General features: G+C 38.3%; 2 protein-coding genes across 3 annotated transcripts in view; both read right to left on the bottom strand.

The window, feature by feature from the left end:
- Nucleotides 1-3,512: 3,512 nt before the first annotated feature.
- LOC149257060 (UDP-galactose/UDP-glucose transporter 3-like) overlaps nucleotides 3,513-20,642 on the bottom strand; it is a 55,384-nt gene continuing 38,254 nt past the window's right edge. The window contains exons 5-7 of the mRNA XM_089413566.1: nucleotides 4,565-4,668; nucleotides 4,346-4,467; nucleotides 3,513-4,262 (exon numbers count right to left, since the gene is read on the bottom strand). Coding sequence (XP_089269692.1) covers nucleotides 3,863-4,262; nucleotides 4,346-4,467; nucleotides 4,565-4,668 — 626 coding nt within the window. The 3' untranslated portion in view covers nucleotides 3,513-3,862. The remainder of the gene's footprint in view (nucleotides 4,263-4,345; nucleotides 4,468-4,564; nucleotides 4,669-20,642) is intronic.
- On the bottom strand, nucleotides 4,619-20,641 carry LOC149257061 (uncharacterized). 2 transcript variants are annotated; one of them, XM_089413565.1, is made up of 2 exons: nucleotides 12,651-20,633; nucleotides 4,619-12,540 (listed from the first exon to the last, which is right to left on the bottom strand). In XM_089413565.1, exons 1-2 carry the CDS (start codon nucleotides 12,766-12,768, stop codon nucleotides 11,945-11,947), a joined length of 714 nt encoding a protein of 237 aa, XP_089269691.1. In that variant the 5' UTR covers nucleotides 12,769-20,633; the 3' UTR covers nucleotides 4,619-11,944. The 2 variants fall into 2 exon arrangements, 1 of the variants encoding a protein (XP_089269691.1); XR_016256679.1 differs by having other exon boundaries at nucleotides 12,441-12,540; nucleotides 12,651-20,641.

Below are 20,642 nucleotides of genomic sequence, written 5' to 3' on the forward strand. Positions count from 1 at the left end.
TGTTCATTTTCTTCCTCCTCTTCACAATCTATGTAAAATTATTTCTTCTCAACACACTTATGACCTTTAGTGTATTTTCTATCACAACTGTAACAAAGCCCTTTTGCTCTTTTTTCTTCCAATTGTTGTGGTGTCAACCTTGCCGGTTGTGGAAGGCTAGGGGAAACAACACTTCCATCTTTATAATTGTGAGGGGTAGGCTTCCTTGTTGCCATAATTTTGCATTCCATTTTTCTTGCCAACCTGAATGCCTTCTCCAATGAATCAGGTTGCCAAAGGTGAACCTCATGTTGGATTTTATCCTTCAAAGTCCTTATGAACACATCAATCATATGCTCCTTTGGAATATCTTTTACCTTATATTCAATTTTTGGAAGTCCTCAATGTGCTCCATCATTGAGCCCTCTTGTTTGAGATTTATCAATTGGCTCAAAAAAGTGTTGTTTTTTATATCCTCATAATGTGCTAGCATTTCATCCGTAAAAATTGCCCAAGTGGCAATTTGTTTATGAGAGCAAAGCCATCGATACCATACAAACTGATTTGGTTCCAAATATAAAGTTGCAATGCATACCTTTTGTGTGTTTTGCACATTATGGAGATCGAAATATTGCTCCATTTGTAGTATCCATATTACGGGATCCTTGCCATCAAACTTCCTCATATCGATCTTTGGAACATGGTGGGTCTTCGATCCAACGTTAGAGTCGATGAAATCATGATTAACATTTATTTTGTTCTCATAACGAGTTTCCTTTACTACCCTTTCGTATTAGTAATCATTTCTTGTAGAAACTTTGTCAAATCTATCTTCAAATCTTCCATATTAACTTCCACGCATCTCTTTAAACCATCCATCTTAGCTTCCACGCCATTCATCTTAGCTTCCACATCATTCATCTTAGCTTCCACACCTTCCTTTAAACCATCAATCTTAGCTTCCACGTCCTTTTTTAAACCATCCATCTTAGCTTCCACGCCATACATCTTAGCTTCTACGTCTTTCTTTAAACCATCCATCTTAGCTTCTGTTACTTTTTGTGAGAATGAATTTTGTTGCACTTGGTCTCGTAATTTCGATATATTATGTTGCATTTCTTCCTCTTCTTCATGACTCATGATAGAGCTTTCAGGTTGCTTACTATGTGTTTCCATTTTCTTTCTTCGAGGCATCAATTAATTATAATAATGGTTCACGATTCCCTTTGAATTCCTTCAAACTATTTTTTCAAACGAAACTTATGCAAAAATTTAAAAAAGCTACACACATTTTTTCACTTTGTAGGAGCTCGATATTTAATCTGTTGTAACTCTGTAATTTTGGATCTCCAATGTCTAAAATTGCTTCCTACGGTAGCCCTTTGAGTCCTCTTTCTAACCCACAAATCTGATCAAGATTGGATTCTCCAAGGAAGAGTTATGCCAAATCTCCCACGATGACCTAATTATAGACTCGTTCAGTGGAGCGAATTTGTACGAAGTTCCATGTGTCACTGTTTCGACCCTAGGATCTAAAACTGATACACAGAAAACCACAAGTCGTCCTCTTTCTATAACTTCTTACAAAATTTCAAACAGGGCATTGTTATAGCGGAAATGCCATGATGACCTGTTTGGAGCAGCGAAACCCTAGAATCTAAAGCTCTGATACCAAATGTTATGAAAACAACTCACAAAAAGATAGAAAAGATAGATCAACGACTTAGAAATCAACCTCTTCAAGGGGGCAACCTTTACATTAAAGAATTCAACAATTCTTCGATGATATAAATGACAAAGCCTCATTTCTATATATAAGAGTCTAAGGGGTCACAATATAACCAAAACCGACCTAACAATAATAATATAAGGGCACAAAAATAACAATAGTGGGTTTCTATGGGCCATAATAATAACAATATGGAGACAATAGGGGCACAATAATAACAATAAGGGCTACAATGACAATAGTAATGGGGGAATAACTAGTATTACAGGGACCTAACAGTTGCAAACGGGCCATAATTAATAAATAAAGTGGTTAACCCATGTTTTGCAAAGGACCACTAGTCGTTAGGTTGTTGGAGGTCATTTAGCTATAATAGTTGTAGTTAGAAGGGAAATATCATCGAGCCTTATTTGTAATCGAGTTATGCTCTATTGGAGGTTGCCCCCTCGAAAAGGCAACTGAACATTGCATCTATCTCTGAATAATAAAATACTTGTTGTTTTTTCTCATTTTATTATGTGTTTTGGGTTGTATTTCTTCGCATATTTGGCATTCTGGAATTTCTCGTAGGTCAAGAGCATAACAAGTGGCACTAGAGAACTTTCCAGGGCCGATTGTACCTCCATTTTTTGCAGATTTTTTTTAGTCTAGAGACGTGTTCCAGTGTCTTTAAACCACGGGATCTGTCGTTGAGCGCATAAACCTGCGGATTTCGGGACTCATGCACACGGGAAATACAAGAGGTGGTCATGCTTGTTGGACTCCCTTGTAACCCCTATGGGTACCCCTTCTAGTAGTAGTGCATTAGACAAAACCGCACACAGACTACACTTCCAAGTACCCTTTGGCTAAATCGGAAGCCCACTAGGATCACTTGAAACCTCGCCTTAGATAAGTCGTCGACCGTCTTGCTGCCTCAAGTACAGCTTTGATAAGCACTAGTCTTTCGGCTCTGGAGAGATACTTATGATGTCTTGGACACAATAATGCTACCTCTGACAGGTCCTTCAATATCTGCCAGGAAACTATCATCATCTCTGGCTCTATGCAACATCTCCTTATGGAAGTTTTATGTTACTGGAGTTGGAGATGTTCAGCCTAACTAGATTGATTTATCAAGTTTCACGTACTCGAGTTAAACTTCACTAGATTATAGATTTATCAAGTTTCAAATGCCTCGAGTGAAGTTTAAACAAGTACTCTAGACAACAGATTTGGACCAGACCAATACCCAGATATATATTTTGTCATCGACCAGTACATTCTGAAATATCAATTCAAAAAATAATTGTCAACTCGCAGTTCATTCTAAATTGTTACCACGAAAGGCTTACCTGATCAGACCTCAATCTCACCAATTTCTGATCTAAAAGCATTCAACTGCATACTTTCAACGATATAATCATGACAATGTATGCTCTAGATACGCATTGCATGAGTGCCACCGTTGACAAATGCACCTTCACGTTCATTTTATACAAAACCTTTTCACATTGTAATCGCTTATCACTCTAGGCTTCTCCATAAAGGCGGAACCATAATGGCAGATATTTTATCAAACTAACATTCTGTACCTACCTACCCACAGGTTACAAAATACTTTGCATGCAGAAAACCTTTTTTTATAGAATTAATGTTGCATATAAATCTCATCAAACTTACATATTATATGATTCAGGATTCTGTGCCCACCAAGAATGGAAACTTGTTCATTAGTGTGGCAATGCCTGTCTCGACCACAGCTAGGCGAACAGAATACACTACTACAGATATACAAGTGGAACTCAATTGTAGAAACACTTAGTAAACAGTTAATAAAGGGTTCCATTTCAATGAATTGGCAAGTACCCGGCTCATTACATGTGGGAAAAGCCCAATTTAATTGGATTGCCATAAATCAAATATTGCTAGTTTTCAAAGCTCAAATCTTCAGGAGCTCACCCAAAATCTAGCTTATGGTTCTCTACTTAGTCCAATATAGATCAACCTTACATGAGGGAAAAATTAGAAAGTTTGCTTCTTCATGTGAAGCAATGCAATTATCTTTCATCATATATCTTTTCTGGAACAAATAGCTGGTCAATTTGCTTAAACATCCGATGGACTGGAGACACACTAAACTCTACTCTGCGATTACCATACATCAATTTTTGACTAGATAGCTTTGACCTTAGGCTGTGTCCGTCTCCGTTTCAAATGGATTTGATATCCTAAGCCACCAAATACCATGAATACACTAACCCATTGTTTATCTGAAAGTGGGTTGCCACTAAACAGTGATGATACAAGAATGCTAAAAAATTTGCGTACAGTAGTTATAGTGGTATTTGTCAAAGACCCAAACAGACTTATCGTCATAAAGATAAAATTCTGCCCTATCGCTCCACAAACACAGAACCATAAAATATCCCGTGCAGCTTCAGGGTGCTGTTTACAGAACTGCAGTGCCTCAAAACCACCACCGCCCGGAAAAAGAAACATATAGATGAAGGAGTAAATAGAACCCCAAAGATTCATCCCTAGCATTATGTCCCATCCATTTGTTTTAGGATACCTGAAAACACACGAGAATATAAGAATTTTGAAGATCTCTCATACGGTCTACTTCTATCAAATAATAAATAAAAGGAGAATTACCTCCTTTTTATATTATCCTGAGTGGAATTTGTGTATCCATCCAATAGAAGATTAGCAAGGCAAAGTCCATATCCCCATGGTGCATTTGGGTGTGCAAGCTTACTTACAGTCTTTGAACTACTCTGCAATTGTGGTTCAAATAGAGTGCAGTCATCTCAGTACAGTGTTGACTCTTGAGTTGTTCCACAAAAAGAACACACAGATGCTGGAAAATAATACCTTAGAAAGTGCAAATAAAGACACCCCACTAGCAACAAGAAAAGTGCATATGTATTCAGGAACAGTATATTTGATGCCGTAAAACAATGCTCCAACCAACATCACTGCCATACCAACCAGTCAAAGTTTGATTAGCCGTTAGTTAAATCGTCTTAACATTATATTTCCGGTTAGAGTCGTTGCTGTCAGATTACCTTTCCCAGAGAATGGTCTTCAGTTACATTGTAAGGGAATGCCATAGTCTAGAACTTATCTTCACGTAAGTATTCCCAACTACCAAAATGCGTCAAACATATTGAATCACAGTTCAACATTGTAAGACCTTAATAAAGTTATAACTACAAAAGACCAAATATGTCTCTCAGATATCTCATTGGATACAAATTAATTGCTTGTCATAATTATTTTCTTGTATAATTCTTGACGTATTGCTTAATGTTCTGTAATGAAATATAAGCTATGTTGCATCAGTTGGGACGCGGGAACTTGGGTACGGGTATCGGGAACGGCCAGAGGTTTCCCCAAAATTTATAGGAAATGGCTAATCGGGAGCGTTAATATTATATAATAAAAAAATAAAAAATATATTTTTAATTATATAATAATTAAAATTAATATTGAATCAAAATATTCAAATATTAAATTCAATTTAAATATATAAATAATAAATATATAATCTCTCTTATATATGAATATATTCTCTGGGTGTCTCTCTCCCTGAGTCTCTTCCTTTTATATATACAAAATATTAAAATGTCAGGTTCATTATTAATTCTCTGACACATGACCAGTGTTTAGTGTTTGAAACAATCTGGGTTAAAAATACAAAGGAGCAGTTTTACATATGTTTTTCTAGTTATTCTTAAGAGAAAAAGTAAAGCAACTATAATGTTTAAGCATTGATTTCCACATACAATATGCACACACAATCTTCTGCAATATATATACATAAACAGAAAGAAATACTCATCAGGATGACATCCCAGATATCGTCCTTACATCAAAGTGCCACACGCTTCCTTAACCCATCAAGATATTGCTCTAGTCTCTCAATTAAGGATATCAGTGTTAAGGATGTCTTTGGCCTTTCTTCCTGTGAAGGTTTCAACATAGGCTCATGTTTTGTGGGCAATTCAGCATATTTCTCTACAAGCTTTGTATTCCCAACCCCAGGGAACGTCGGAACTCCAAAAAAAACAGTGTTCAAAGCTCCCAGAACTTTCCCTAGCTCCCATTGCAGCTCCCGCTGAAAAGGGAACATTCCCATACAGTTCCAAAGCTCCCGAGAGCGCGGGAACCATTGGAACAGGTTTCCCACCTCTCGGGAGCGGTTCCCGTGTAACAAAGAATATAAGGTACATTTTCTCCAAGAAAAAAGTGAATATTTTGTTTGCTATACAAATATTTCTTTCAAAAACCCATCATTCATTAGAAGCTTTCAGAGTTGGAGAACTACATCTTCCAAGTTTTAGTCCCCACACTGTGGTCCAACGACTACATGTGGAGGTTTGGTCCCTAGAAGCCCTACAGTCCGATTCCAAACAGAACTATGTACACCTAAAAGCTACTCCGGGCGTAATTTCTTTAATTGAAAACAAAAACAAAAACAAAAACAAAACAAAACAAAAATCAAAACCTTCCAAATCTCACATGAACCTAAAATGTTGAAATCAAATAATATTAATGTTAATTGTAATCAATATCTCTATTATTGTTCTATTAACATCTTTCATATATTGTCCTTGTAGCTGCTTTGACTAATTATTAGTACTAATGATTCTACGATAGTTACCCCCTTTTTTCCAAGTACAATTTTATACATTATGTTTAATTTCATTAGTTGTTTTTCTATTCTTAATATGGTTATTTATCATTCTATTACCCCTTTTTATGATACTACTTGTATTCTTGTAGTTATTAATTTAATTTTATCCAATGTTTTTTCGATATTGTTATAATTTTTTTAGTCTTTCTTACTGAGCAGAGACCCAAACAGATTTTTCAATTTCGTCAATTTCCCTGATACAGATCTTAGATCCAAAGGTATTTTTCACCCAACATAACATTGCTTGTGCGCTGGCAATAAACCATCCTAGACCCATCTTAACTACAAATCTATCAAGCGCCGAGAGGAATCAAATCTCTCGAGGTGCAAACCTCTTTTTTTAGTGCAAAACTTGAGGAAAGGTTTGCACCTCGAGAGATTTGATCCCTCTCAGTGCTTGATAAATCTGGAGTTAAGATAGATCTAGGCTAGTCTAAATATTAATAGTATTAATAATTATAATTATTAATTTAATTTTTTATTTAACTTTTTTAAATTTTTATGTAATTTGACCGAGTCAAAATGTTTACATAACATAGTTATAACATCCCCATGTTCTACCCCTACTTATTGTAATGATGATTGTAACTAAGTTCGGTCCTCATAATGACATATGTAATCATTATTTTATGTATTTATGAGGGAGAAGAATAAATTTATTATTGTTATTCTTGAGGCATTGGTTTCACGCTCAAGGGAGATTTATTTTTAGGTCAAGCATCGATTAAGTGCTTCATGCTCAAGGCTTGTCAATGAGTCTACAAGTCAATTGAGTCATTGTCGTGTATGAAAGGCCCTTTTGGGCATGTTACATATTGTAAAGAAAACTTATTTGAGTCAAAAGACTCTCCAAGGCCTCGTCATGGTACAAAGATCAAGTCGGCCTATATGAAGGGACAAGTCAGCCTAAAGATAGCAATTTGTACCCCTCAAAAAGCCTATAAATAAGAAGGAACTCGACCTCATTTGGACACAATCTCAAGCAAGTTTGATCCCCTCAAGATAGACACTGGAAAAGGATGAAGAACAATATCGAAGTTTTGGGCCTCTCTCTCTCTCTCTCACTCTCTCTCTCTCTCTTTTGTTAGGGTTTCTACAGTTTTAGGGCAAGACGAAATTTTGAAGCTACATCGAAGCTATGAAGCTTCATCGAAGCTGTGAAACTGCATCGAAGTTGTGAAGTTGCAGCTAGGTCGAAGCTGCGAAAGGTTGAAACAGTGAATATGCTGGAGAGGTCGAATTGCGGTAGACTCTGTTGGTCGAAGTTTCAGAAGAATTTGTTGGAGGTCGAAATTGCAATAGTGCTAAGGAACTGCTAGAAAGAAAGCTCGTCAAGGGACTTGGTCTTGGAGGGTCTTGGGTCAAGGGTCATAGATCTTGGAATTCGTGAATTGAAGATTCTATAAGAAAATAAAAAATTTGTGGGTTTTCCTCTCAAATGGGTCTCACTATTCTTTATGGTTTGGTAGTAGTTTGATGAAAATAACACAATAATAATTAGGGTGAAAAAGAATATAAACAAGATAAGCAAAAATACATCACAAGCAGTGATCAAAGTAAGAGAAATCACATAATCTAGCTGCCCCTAGATTTCTCAACATAAGGACCATGAATAAACATATGTTAATTGTCATTTAAAAACTAATTAATTAATTAACACAACTGAAGGTTGGACAACCTTTCAGATCCTTGGCATGATGGAAACTTGCTTGCTCACTTACTTTACCTAAAGCCACTTTAATGCCTGAAACTAGCTTGCCCACTTGTCTTGTCTGAAAAGCCACTACCCATACCAGTTAAATAAATGTTGAGGTTGCTTATATACTCGGTGAGTCAGTTATTTGATAGGTGTTATGCAATGTGATTCAGTTTGAATGGAAGTTGGCAGAGCTCATGGATGAGTGTTACAAATTGAAGTGGTGGAAACGAATCCCTCACCTAAAGAGTGAGGAGGTGGTGTAACAAACCGAACCACCTCCTGATAGATTAAGGGACGCAATTGGTCTGGGCAATACAAAGTGGTGAGCAATGCCCATTCCTTGGGGGCTCTCTCTCGCAAATCGAGAAAAGGACGAACTAAAGAACCAAGTCAGACTCTGTTAGCTGGGGGGAAAGGGAAGAAAGGTGCATTGGACACTCTGAGAATGGGGAGTGGTCAACATTCGTTGTGTCGTGTTCCCCTATTTTTTGATGCTTTGTCGTTGAACTAATGGCCTACTCTCAGTGACCCTAGGTGATAATCCATGTAGTTGTGTCTATAACCATTGAGTTCTCATCTAAAAAAGTGGGTGGCCGGTGTGAAGTTCGGCGAGTGAATGGACCACTAAGTGTTGGTTGTTGAGTTGGTGAAGCACTGGAACGGTGGACTCCGTCACCTAAATTCTTGTTCAACCCATTGGTGTGAACCCTTTTTCTTGTGCAAGCATTTCCTCAAACCCTGGATCCGCCTTAAGGGTGGTCAACTGCAAGAAAGGTTGCAATGTAGCTAGCCTATGGTTCGGTGGAGAGTGGAAGTCCCTCCTTCAATTGCCAGCTAAATACACGGATAAGTATTCTTGGTTATGCATGTTAGACTATACGCAATGATAGGCCTTATTGTGCTTATGAATAATGACTAATTGTATGTCATTTATATAAGAATGCTTGATTCACTATCTAATCACAGTTGACCAACTAACTTGTATACCTATGGTGATTATGAGCTATTTGAGTTATGTGGTTGCAACCTTCTTAGTCATTTGCAGGTTGTCTAATATGTCCCTGATTGGTGATCTGAAATCACTCAGGACTAATCTGTGATTTCATAAGTTTCAGTTATCTTTATATAGTTATAAGTTTGGGCAACTTACTGTCGTGACCATGATTGTGGGTGATCTCATTAGTAGTTCAATCTATGTGTTGTGTGTATGGATTAGTTCTACCTCTGGAAGGTTGTTGAGATCTTTGTTTGATCATAGTGAGTGCTTTGATTTATATGCCTTCATGGTCATGATAAAGTTATGGATCTATGTGTTGTTATTATCCTAAAGATTTACTAGGTTATTTACATGAATATGCATGGTTGCTCAATATGCTTTAGCTAACTTGTTATGGTATGTGATTTTTATAACCTAACGTGATATGACTATCGTGGATTAATGCCTTGTTGAAGGGTGTAGACTCCTTATTAGGAGGAGGAAGTAATAAATAAGTGTATTCGTTTGCATATATGTTACACCATGAATGATGGACGATGTTTGTTATGTGTTATAACATTGTATGTAACAACATTGCTAATGGAGGAATGTGGTACTCTTGTTTGCTTATGATGAAGTGTTGTATGTGAATGTCTTCATGGTTATGAGGGGCTTGGAGGCCTCTGTGTTTGTTGATATGATCATGAAATGCAAAGCAATAATCATAGTCATGTATGATTGCTTGATGTACTTAGCTAAACTATTGTAGTGAGTAATTTCCATTGTCTAGTATGGTATGGATATTATGGATCTCTAACTGTTTAAGGTTGTTGATTGTCTTTCCCAGTAAAGAACTGAAAATGATGCAATGTACGATGTATTAGTGGATCTAATAGTGTTGTTTGGGATCCATTTTGTGGTATAAAATGATTTTGTTGAGTTTGAGATTACAGAGTAGCAGGCTAGTTAATGGATCCATGGATTGCATTATGATGAGTAAAACATTTTGTGGTTAGATAAGGGTTTTATCTCTATAAAATGGATGTTATGAGCAATGCCTTGCTTCAAGGAAAAATTTGGTCAAGTCCCTTGAAATTCTTAGAATTCCTAAGTGTAAGTGTTGCAGAAGACAAATTTTGTATCTGGAGGCCAAATGAGTTATTGGCAGATTTTGTATCTGGGGTTGGATGAGTTATTGGCAGATTTTGTATCTAGGGGCGGATGTGACTTTAGGGTTCAACACTTAGGCACATCCGAATATACAAAATCACTAAATATTTGAAGGACTAGCAAGATGTATCTAGGATCCATGCAATCCAGGAGATTGTGCATAATGAAAAATATTTGTGGGGCCGGATAAGCATCGAACCGGATTTACAATTTCAAGGATGTATTTGGGGTGGGGCCTAGTGTGGTGAAATAATTGTGTTGGATTGGATTTTCTTGAATGCTCAGGGGTTTGGGGGTTCGAGGAATATGATAAAGTGCAAATTATGGTGCACCTAGATTTTCCTCCAAAACTAGATACAAAGAAAATCGTCGCAAAACATGAAGGGATTGGACCCTATGGGACCCGCAAGTTGAGTTGACGTGGAATCTGATAAGGGACCACATGAACACGTAAGAGCCATTGATGGTGTGGCAGTGCCACGTGGCCCATATGTAGTTGCCACGTGGCAGAATCCTGATGACATGGACTATTCAAGGCGATGTGACAAAGTCACATGGGTCACACATGGGTGCCACATGACAGTGTCTTGTTGATGTGTCAAGGATTAATTGGCCAAACATTAAAAGGGAATAACTTTCAATCCAGGAGTCGAATTGAGATAAAATTTATATCACTGAAAAGCTCTCAACAAGTTGAACACGATGATGGTATTTATTTTGGGTTTTGTTAAAGTTGGAAAAAAAGAGGATTTTTGTAACCTCATCTTCATAACAAACCTTGAGGGTTGGGTTAATTATAAAGTAACACCTTCCACAGGCCGAGATAGTGCAAGAGAGAGGGAGTGTTATAATAACCTAACATATTAGGACATTACAACATCTCTTCCATACTGGGTTAGAGAGTGCATGTCAACGCAACAATCAGCATCAACATGGATCTCATGGACAAATCTAAAACTCAGTGAAGAATATGTTGAGGTTTGGAAATCCCACACGAATTGTCTTAGGAAATGTAATATTAATCTAAATGACAAAGAGGATAAACTCCTCTGGTCTCTAAATCCTACTAAGTTACAAGCCCAATTTTGGATACAAGGCACTAGCTATGGAAACCAATGATCAACCATCATTTTGGTGGTGGTAACCTATCTAGAAGTTCTAATTCCCTACAAAAGCAAAAATATTTTATGTGGCTTCTCCTCAACCACAAGGCTCTCAGCTGGGACATTTTGCAAAAAAGAAGTTTAAAAGGGCAACAATTGTGCCTTTGTGAAGCAAATCTTGAATCCAACTTCCCTATAATTATTTCCTACCCCTTCTCCACCAGTGTTTTTAAAACCGGAACCGGTGACCGAACCGGTCCACCTAGCTAACCGGTTTACCGACCGGAACCGGTCTAACCGGGACTGGTTTGGTCTAAACGAACCGGTTTTTAAAAAATACATTAAATAATTAATTTTTAATGAAACAAAACTATTTTTAAGATGTAAAACCATGATTCCAAGCCAATAGAGACAAAATATGCAAAGTTTGCTCATTTATATACCATGCAAAGGTGAATATATCAAAATGGCACCGAGTGCAATACATATCATCGACAAAATAGCAAAATACATAAGAAATGAGGCTCTAAATGGCCTATAAAGTCCAAAAACAATGCTGCAAGCTATGAGGCCATTGGCCTACTACAAGTCTACAGTGTACACATGATCAATCATCAAGTCCATCACCACTACTAGACACAGGATCATCATCAGGAGCTACATAGACATCATCTGGTTCAGAGTCTGAGGATGCCTCTGCCTCATCTGCAACATCAGTATCAATGCCACCAATGACAATAGAAGTGGACCTAGTGGAAGCACGAGTTTGTCGACCTGCACGACTAGTGCCTTCCATTGGTTCCTTGCCTTTCCTTGATGCCGCTACTGATCCTGGTTCTGATGCCGCCACATAATCTGCCTCATCCTCCGCTAAAGCCATGTCGATATCAAAATCAGCCTCAAACACAGGATCTTCAGTCTCCTCCACCCATTCTGATGTTGGATCAATATCGTCCAACACAATGGGATCTAGATCAGGTGATTTGCTCATCATTTGGTTCCTCCTCAGTCGAAGGTTGTATTGCACAAAAACAAGATCATTTAACCGTTTTTGTTCCAAACGGTTTCTCTTCTTCGTGTGTATGCGCTCAAAAACAGACCAATTGCGCTCACAACCTGAAGCACTGCAAGTTTGACTGAGGACTCTAATTGCAAACCTTTGCAATTGAGGACACTGGCCACCAAATGACTCCCACCAATGTGCTGCAAAGAAAAAGACAATAATTAGTAACTTAGTTTATAATTTGAATTGTAAAGAACGTAAACAATTTTAACTTGAAATGAAAAACAAAATGGAAATTGGAATTGCTTACCTGGTTGGTCCACATCTCTTGCCATCTTTGCCAAGTTTTTGCCAAAAGTACCACTTGCTTGATTGAAAATAGTAAGCTGTCTATGTATATCCAACTGGTCTACATGGTTAGGGACCATGCGCTCCAAGCAATCAATCAATCCAGCTCTGACCTCCCCATCATGCTGATCTCCTAGCCGATTTTTATAGTGATACCTTGGGTTCAAAAAATACCCGGCTGCATGTATAGGACGATGGAGTTGATTGTTCCATCTGTTATCAATGATCTCCCATATACGGCCATATTTAGCTAACCTGTCATTCTAAGCTGCCCGTATCTGCTCCTTTGCCTGATCCATAGCTTCATAAATGTAGCCCATGGCCAATCTTTCCCCATCCACCAACCTTAGCACCTTAACAAGGGGCTCGGTAATTTTCACAAGCTCTACAGACCTTTTCCAAAAATAAGTGTCTAACACTTTCTTTTTGGTGTCTTTTCCATCTAGTCTACGAGCCCACCGAGATTCAGACCATTCATCAGAGGAAAACATTTTCTGCAAGTTTCTATGTTGACCATTGAGACATTGCAACGTGAGGAAGTGAGTTGCAAATCTCGTAATTGCAGGCCTAACAAGCTCTTTGCCTCCAGTGTGTTTCCTCATTAGGCTCAATACCCATGAGTGGTTGTAAATGTATTTTGTAATGCACTTGGCATGCTCTACAGTGTTTTTTACCCACTCCACCTTGCCTATATCCTCAAGCATGAGGTCTATGCAATGTGCAGCACATGGAGTCCAAAATATGGTCTTATATTTGGCCTCAAGCATCTTTCCAGCAAGAACATAGTTTGAGGCATTATCAGTGATGACCTGCACAACATGCTGCTCCCCAACTTCCTGAATAATGTTATCCAAAAGCTCAAATAGAAGGCTTGCATCCTTTACCCTATCAGATGCATCAACTGATTTCAAAAACATGGTTCCTTGAGGGCAAGAAACAAGGAAATTAATGATAGTGCGGGTCTTTCCATCGGTCCATCCATCTGACATAATGGAACAACCTGTTTTGACCCATGACTCTCTAAACTCAAACAAATACTCATCAATGGAAGATATCTCTTTTTGCAAAAGAGCTCCCCTCAAGTCATGCATACTAGGGCCTTTGAAGCCCTTTCCTGCAGCTATAACAGAGTCCCACATAGCTTGGTAATAAGGTGAGCGAGCAGCATTAAATGGGATATCTGAATCATACCACCATCTAGCAATGTATTGGTGAGAAGTTTCTTTGCATTGTTTTTTCCAATGCTGATCCAAAGTGGGTTGAGAACTTGGCTGGGAGGAAGTGGGATTAGATTTAGAAGAGGCAATGGTGGCAGAAGATGAGAAATAACTTTGGATGTTTGGTCTCTTTGGTCCTTTTGATGGTTGGCCAACTCCAACAGAAGGATGAACATAGTGAAAGGGGTCATTGGTGGAAGGGATAGAAGTGGAGTCTTGAATCTCATAATCATCATACCCACTCTGTTTCATAAGATTCATGGTTTCCATTAATTCCCTCTTCCTTGCAATTTCATCTTGGATGGCCTTCTCCCTAGCCTTATCCTCATAAAATTTTTCAAGCTTGGCAATGTATTCTGCCCTAATAGGACCTAACAGTTCTTTTGGTGCATCACATGGCTTTACTTGGCCTCTTACCCCAGCCAAGTGTTGTTTCAACCTAAGAATACCCCCACCTCCAATAGATTTATGGCATAATTTGCATATCATTTTTCCCTCAATTACATCACAATGAGCCCATGCACTGTCCTTTCCTTTTGGAGCCATGTTTGCTTGAAATAATAACAATTTGCAAATAAATCTGCCATTTAAAAAAAAAATTGCAGCTAAGGAACATGGAAAACCAATGATAAATGTAGGAAAAAAATGCACATGCAAGCTACAAAATTTGATAGCATAGAGCTAGAGAGTTCATAGGCTTAGCATAGATGATAGATCATTGAAGTGAGAAGTTTATAGCACAAAAAAAATAATTCATGGACAGCAGACTCAAATGAGGAATTATCAAGTGCAAATCCTTACCTGGAAATGCAAAGTAGCTCCCTTAGCCTCCTCTTGATGATGGCAACTCCACTGACAGCTACACACTATCTCCAAAATAGCTCCAACTCCAACTCCAAGATGACTACTTCAGCAAAAACTCCACACTCTCCAAGCTCACAAACAAACTCACAAACACTCCAAATCAGTTGTGTGAGACAAATGAGAGTGAGAGGGGTGTCTTATAGCAAGTGTGAGGGTGTTTTTGGAGGGAAAACACCTTTCCCTCACCCCCAAAACCCCTAAACCGCCCTCAGAACCTAAACCGCTGCGCTTTTTTGTGTTTACCGGCGGCCTGTCCATAAACCGGCCGGTTTAGGACGGAACCGGCCGGTTTGCTATAAACCGGCCGGTTTTTACCGGTTAGGGCCTATTTCTGGGCAAATGAGGGTCTGAACCGGGTTAGGAGGGCCGGTTCCGACCAGCCAGGTTTCCAACCGGCCGGTTAGGCCGGTAACCGGTTTTCTCCACCGGTTTTTAAAACTATGTTCTCCACACAGGTTTGGGAAGAAATAAACGGCTTAACGGACTCCATAAATCTTGGACAAGGGAATTCATAGAAGAAGCCCTGAGGAATTGGGTTCAGACCATGGGCACAGAATTCTTCAAAGCATTACCCCTAAACCTGGCTTAGGAAACTTGGCTAGCAAGAAATGCAAACTTTTTGAGGGTAGGAATATCGTACCCCTCATGTGTGCCTCTTAAAATATTATTATATTAAGCTCTTTTCCTCAACTTTCAACTGCCCCTGCTTGCTCTCAAGTTTCAACACGACATATAAATGAAGCTTTTATGTGAACATACTTTGATGGAGCCTCTCAAGGAAATCCTCCTTCCACAATGATCTTGGGGAATCATCTTTCTTTCCTCAACTCAATATTTCTTTCATAGTTGGTATCAATCATGCTTCAAATAATTTTGTGAGCTCAAGGAATTCAAGTTCGTTTTTATTCTTGTTAAAATTTGACAGCTCAGGGATGAATTTCTCCTAGAAGAAATCATATCTTTCAATTTCGTTTGAACCACCTTTAATAAAATTTCATTTCTAACAATTCTAATATGGCTTTCCAAAAATAATAAGTCACATTTCAATTTGGAAGTGACTTTCCAAAAATAGAAAGTCATGTCTAAATGATCAAGAATGATCTCGACATATGGAATCCATTTTAAAGTCTTGATTATATAGGAGAAGAATTATTACTTTTATCCTTACTAGTATTATTATTATTATGATACTATTCTTTAAAAAATAGTCTAAAGTCATTCACCTTTAATGGATTAATAAAAACTAATTCTCTCATGAAATAAGTAAATTAAATTGAAAATCTCTTACTTGGAAAGTTGAACCTCTCTCTTGGAATAAAATAGTAACTCCACACTTAAGGGACTGTAACTTTCCCTCACTAATTCAATGTATGGCAAAAATGTAACTCCTCATTAAATTCACTTGTAACTCCCTCATTCAATTTGATTTGTACCTCTCACCAAATATTCTCTCATGTCTAAGTGTAACTCTCTCCCTCCTTAATTCGAATTGTAATTCCTCGAGACATGTGTACCTCTCTCTATATTCTTAGGATGAGTTACACTTCTCCCTCAAGTAACTCCTCCCTCATGGAATTCGATTCTCCTATTATTGGCTCAAGGCATGAATTCATTTTGTAACTCCTCTCCTTTCTCATCTATTTAAGCGAGAGCATGTGACAGTTGATGTAGCATTCTCATTGTGAAGAAAAACATCTAGTGTTTGAATGTGTGCAAGTGAAGTGTGAGAGCAAGTGAAGAGTAAGAGCAAGGAAAGAAAGGTATTTCCAAGTGCTAAAGACCCACCAAAAATTAGTTGGTTGGGAAAAGTACCCAAGTGGTTGGGGTTTTGACCCAAAGTTGTGGGCTTCAGACCCAAGTTAATTAATTGTTTAATATAATTTGTTGTTGAGTGGTAAAATAGGGGTTTCTTGATGGACAAGGAAAACCCCCAAGATAACTCACACAAAAGTATAAATAAGAGCCTAAAGGAAAGGCCTAAACACACAAATGGAGGACTTTCACTTGGGGAGAGAAGGAGGCTAAAGGACCTAGCTGCAGATCTACCTTAGAGGAGTTGCAGTAGCAAGAAGAAAGTCAGACCTGAGTGTTGGAAGGTCAAATCTGCAAGAAGAAAGTTAGATACGAGTGTTGGAGGGTCAAATATGCGAGAAGAAAGCCATATTTGTGATTACAAGAAGCAAATCTAGTAGATTGAGAAGTTGTAGCGTGATTACAGAGGGATTGATCGCCAAGGACAACAATAATCCAAGGACCTTGATCTAAATGCACTAGCTCAGGTATGCATTTGATTTATTGAGCAGATCTCAAGCACTAGGTTCAGTGAAAAGACAAAATATATATTGTTTTTCTATTGGGGTTTCTAAAGGGCCAAGATCCCTAGTGGGGAGCCCTATGATTCTTTTATTCATGGACTAATAAAGATTGAGATTTGGGCCATATAAATTTGTGTACTTGATTTCACTGCTATCAAATTTTCGTTGTGCAAGGCACTTTCAGTTGGGTACCCTTAGTGTGTTTATGATCAAGTCTAGACATAGACCAAATCTGGGGTACAAGTGAAAAATCAACATAAATATCAGAGCTACTTTGAAGGAATAGATTAATCAGAGTGTGCACAAGAAGCAGCTTAAGAGGGAGCTTTAAAATTGCCTAGACATGGAGCAATAGGTTTAGCAGAGAAGGTGTTTTTGCTTGGACAAGGTAGCCTCGTGTGGAAGGTTGGTTGATGGCGAGATAATATCTTCAGTGGGTTGTGGAGTTGCACATCTGGCAAAGGAGCCATGTGCACATGAGGTACTTGACCCAGGAGGATGATGACTCATGCAGAGATTGAGTTGCTGTGGTCTAGAGTGGATTAGACCCAGTGTTCGATCGTAGCTCGGGACTAACTTTGGAACGACACAAGTTGCAGCAATTTTCGGGAGGGAAAGCAAAGTGAGCCAGTGGAGGTTGTGTAGGCTCAAAGGGAATCTAACTTTAGAGGGAGACTACAAAGTAACGCCAGCCACCAATGGAAGTTTGAATCTTCAGTTTCGAGTAAGAGAGAGGAGTTTCAGCCCATGCAAGGACAGCCATGGACCATGTGAGAATGCTCATGGTGGTGCAAGGAAAAGTAATGTTGCATGCAAGGCCAGTCACGCACCATGCAAGATAAATCTTGGCCAAGTACAAAAGAAGACATGGCACATGTGAGGACAGAGACATGGCCATGCAAAGGAAATTCGTGACTCATGCAAGGGCAGTCATGGGTATGCAAGGAAAGTCATGGAGCTGGATATTTCAAGGTGTGATCGAAATACCTTCCTCACTAAGAGGAAGTGTTGGAAACTGGGTAGCTCGGAAGGTATTTCCAAGTGGTGAAAACCCATCAAAAGTTGATTAGGAAACGTACCCAAGTGGTTGGAGTTTTGACCCAAAGTTGTGGGCTTGAGACTCAAGTTAATTAATTGTTTAATCTAATTTGTTGTTGAGTGGTAAAATAGAGGTTTCTTGATGGACAAGGAAAACCCCCAAGATCACTCACGTAAAAGTATAGAAGCCAAAGGAAAGGCCTAGATACACAAGTGGAGAAGGAATTTCACTTGTGGAAAGAGGGAAGCTAAAGGACCTAGCCACAGATCTGCCTCAGAGGAGCTACAGTAGCAAGAAGAAAGTCAGATCTGAGTACTGGAAGGTCAGATCTGCAAGAAGAAAGTCAGATTTGAGTACTGGAAGGTCAGATCTGCAAGAAGAAAGTCAGATCTAAGTGTTGGAAAGTCAAATCTGCAAGAAGAAAGTTAGATCTGAATGTTGGAAGGTCAAATCTGCAAGAAGAGAGTCAAAAATAAGTGTTGGAGGTCATATCTACAAGAAGAAAGTCAAATCTATGATTTGAAGAAGCAGATCTAGCAGATCAAAAAGCTATAGCATGATTGCAGAGGGACTGGTTGCCAACGACAACAATAATCCAAGGACCTTGAGCTCAAGGCACTAGATCACATATGCCTTTGATTTATTGGGCATATTGAAGATCTGAAGGAGCAGATATGAAGCCCTAGGTTCGGTCAAAGGATAGACTATATATTGTTTTTCTATCAGGGCTTCTGAAGGGCCAAGCTCCCTAGCACGGGAGCCCTATGATTCTTTTATTAATGGACAAATAAAGATCAAGATTTGGGCCATATAAATCTGTGTAATTAATTGATTTCGCTGATGTTAAATTTCCGCTGTGCAAAGTGCTTTTAGTTGGGTACCTTCAGTGTGTTTATGATTAAGTCTAGACATAGACCAGATCTGGGGTACAAGTGAAAAATCAACATCAAAGCAATATAGTTTCCTTAGCTAAACTTTCTCTTTGTAGGAGGATTTTTTTTTAGAAAGGATGTATAGTCACTTATGTAAATGCCTTTTAAAGGCTATCTGAAATACCCTTGGTATCTACTTCTGTAATTCTATTACCTTTAATCAAATTACTAGAATTTTTTCTTTGGAAAAAAGCAAATAGCAATAGCTATTAATATTAATAATGTAATATCAATATCAATATTAATATTAATAGCATTGTATTTTAATTATTAGCATTATGATTGTATTCTTATTTTATTGCTTTTAACGTCCTTTGTGTTATTTTTGGTTTTAATGGTTCCTTTTTTTGTGTTAGGTAAACTTGACTCAATGAAAGAGTCAAGGTTGTTCAGTCAACAGTGGTGGTTTTGGGTCCTTGGTATTGGTGACCCATAGTATTGAGTCCATGGTATTACATGTAGTTAAAGCATTGCCAAAGTTGAGCAGAAGGCTCACTTGGCTAGCTTGGGTGTGTTTAAGTCAAGGATAATAATAGATCTATTACTAGGTTGGTTTTCTTCTGGTTGGGATTTTCTAGGGTAAATCATGGTGTGCATGATTTATGTGTGTGTTGCTTTATAATTATTTTTCTTCTCATGTCATATTAATTATTAACAAGTGGTATCAGAGCCAAATGAAGGGCCGAAAAGAAGTTGTTGCTCTATGAAGAAAGAATTGTAGTGTTTCGTCAAGTCATGAAGGGGCCGAGATTAGTGCATGGATGACCCACCTAGAGATGACATGATATCATTGGTTTAGTAGGCAAATGCAAAGGCAAGGACAAAGGCCAACATAAACGGCAACTAGATTAGGATGTTGGTTGCGATGAAGTGGCATGAGGAGAGCACTTGGTGTGAGCAGTGTGAAGGCAAGAGGATGGCGACTTTAAGTGTCGGGATAGCAACAACAACAAAAATAATAATAATAATATACTTTGGAGATGGAAATTTTTTGTTTAAACTAAATGTATATGGGCATACAACTATAAGACTCAATTAGGCATGTGTACCCCTACTAGTAAAGTGTAGACGTAGATGTAGGTATAACAGCGAAAAGCATGCAAGTTTTGAGGATTGGATCCGAATAATTTCCCTAGTCAAGTATAAAGGGGGGATTGTTAGGTCAATTTCACTCGGTGAAAGAGTCAAGCTTGTCAGATCAACATTGGTGGTTTCGCGCACCTAGTATTGGTGACTTGTGGTATTGAACCCATGGTATTACATGCAGTAAAAGGCTTAGGGATTCTCCATTGTAATGTGCCTGAGTTGAGGGGAAGGCTCACTTTGACGGCTTGGCTGCGTTTGAGTCAAAAATAATAATAGATCTATTATTAGGCTGGTTTTTCCCCAGTTGCAGTTTTCCAAGGTAAATCATGGTGTGTGTGGTTTATGACATGTGTGTTGCTTTATAATTATTGTATTCTTGCACAATCTAAATTATTAACACTCTAGTCTTAATATTTTTGTGGTTGACACCTTATTTTCTTTGGCTTGTCTTTGCGTTTTCAAAAAATAATATTGCAACAAATAATTAATTAACAAAAGAAT

The sequence above is a fragment of the Pinus tabuliformis genome, chromosome 6 (assembly GCF_031772625.1).
Source record: "Pinus tabuliformis cultivar Carrire ecotype Pingquan chromosome 6, CPIR1, whole genome shotgun sequence".
Lineage (NCBI taxonomy): Eukaryota > Viridiplantae > Streptophyta > Pinopsida > Pinales > Pinaceae > Pinus > Pinus tabuliformis.

What these genes read in the sequence shown, in the direction of transcription:
- LOC149257061 (XM_089413565.1), bottom strand. Translation starts at nt 12,768, where the DNA reads ATGGTCCCTAACCATGTAGACCAGTTGGATATACATAGACAGCTTACT. An exon ending in AAGAGATGTGGACCAACCAG is followed by an intron (nt 12,541 to 12,650) that starts GTAAGCAATTCC and finishes TTTTCTTTGCAG; the next exon opens with CACATTGGTGGGAGTCATTT.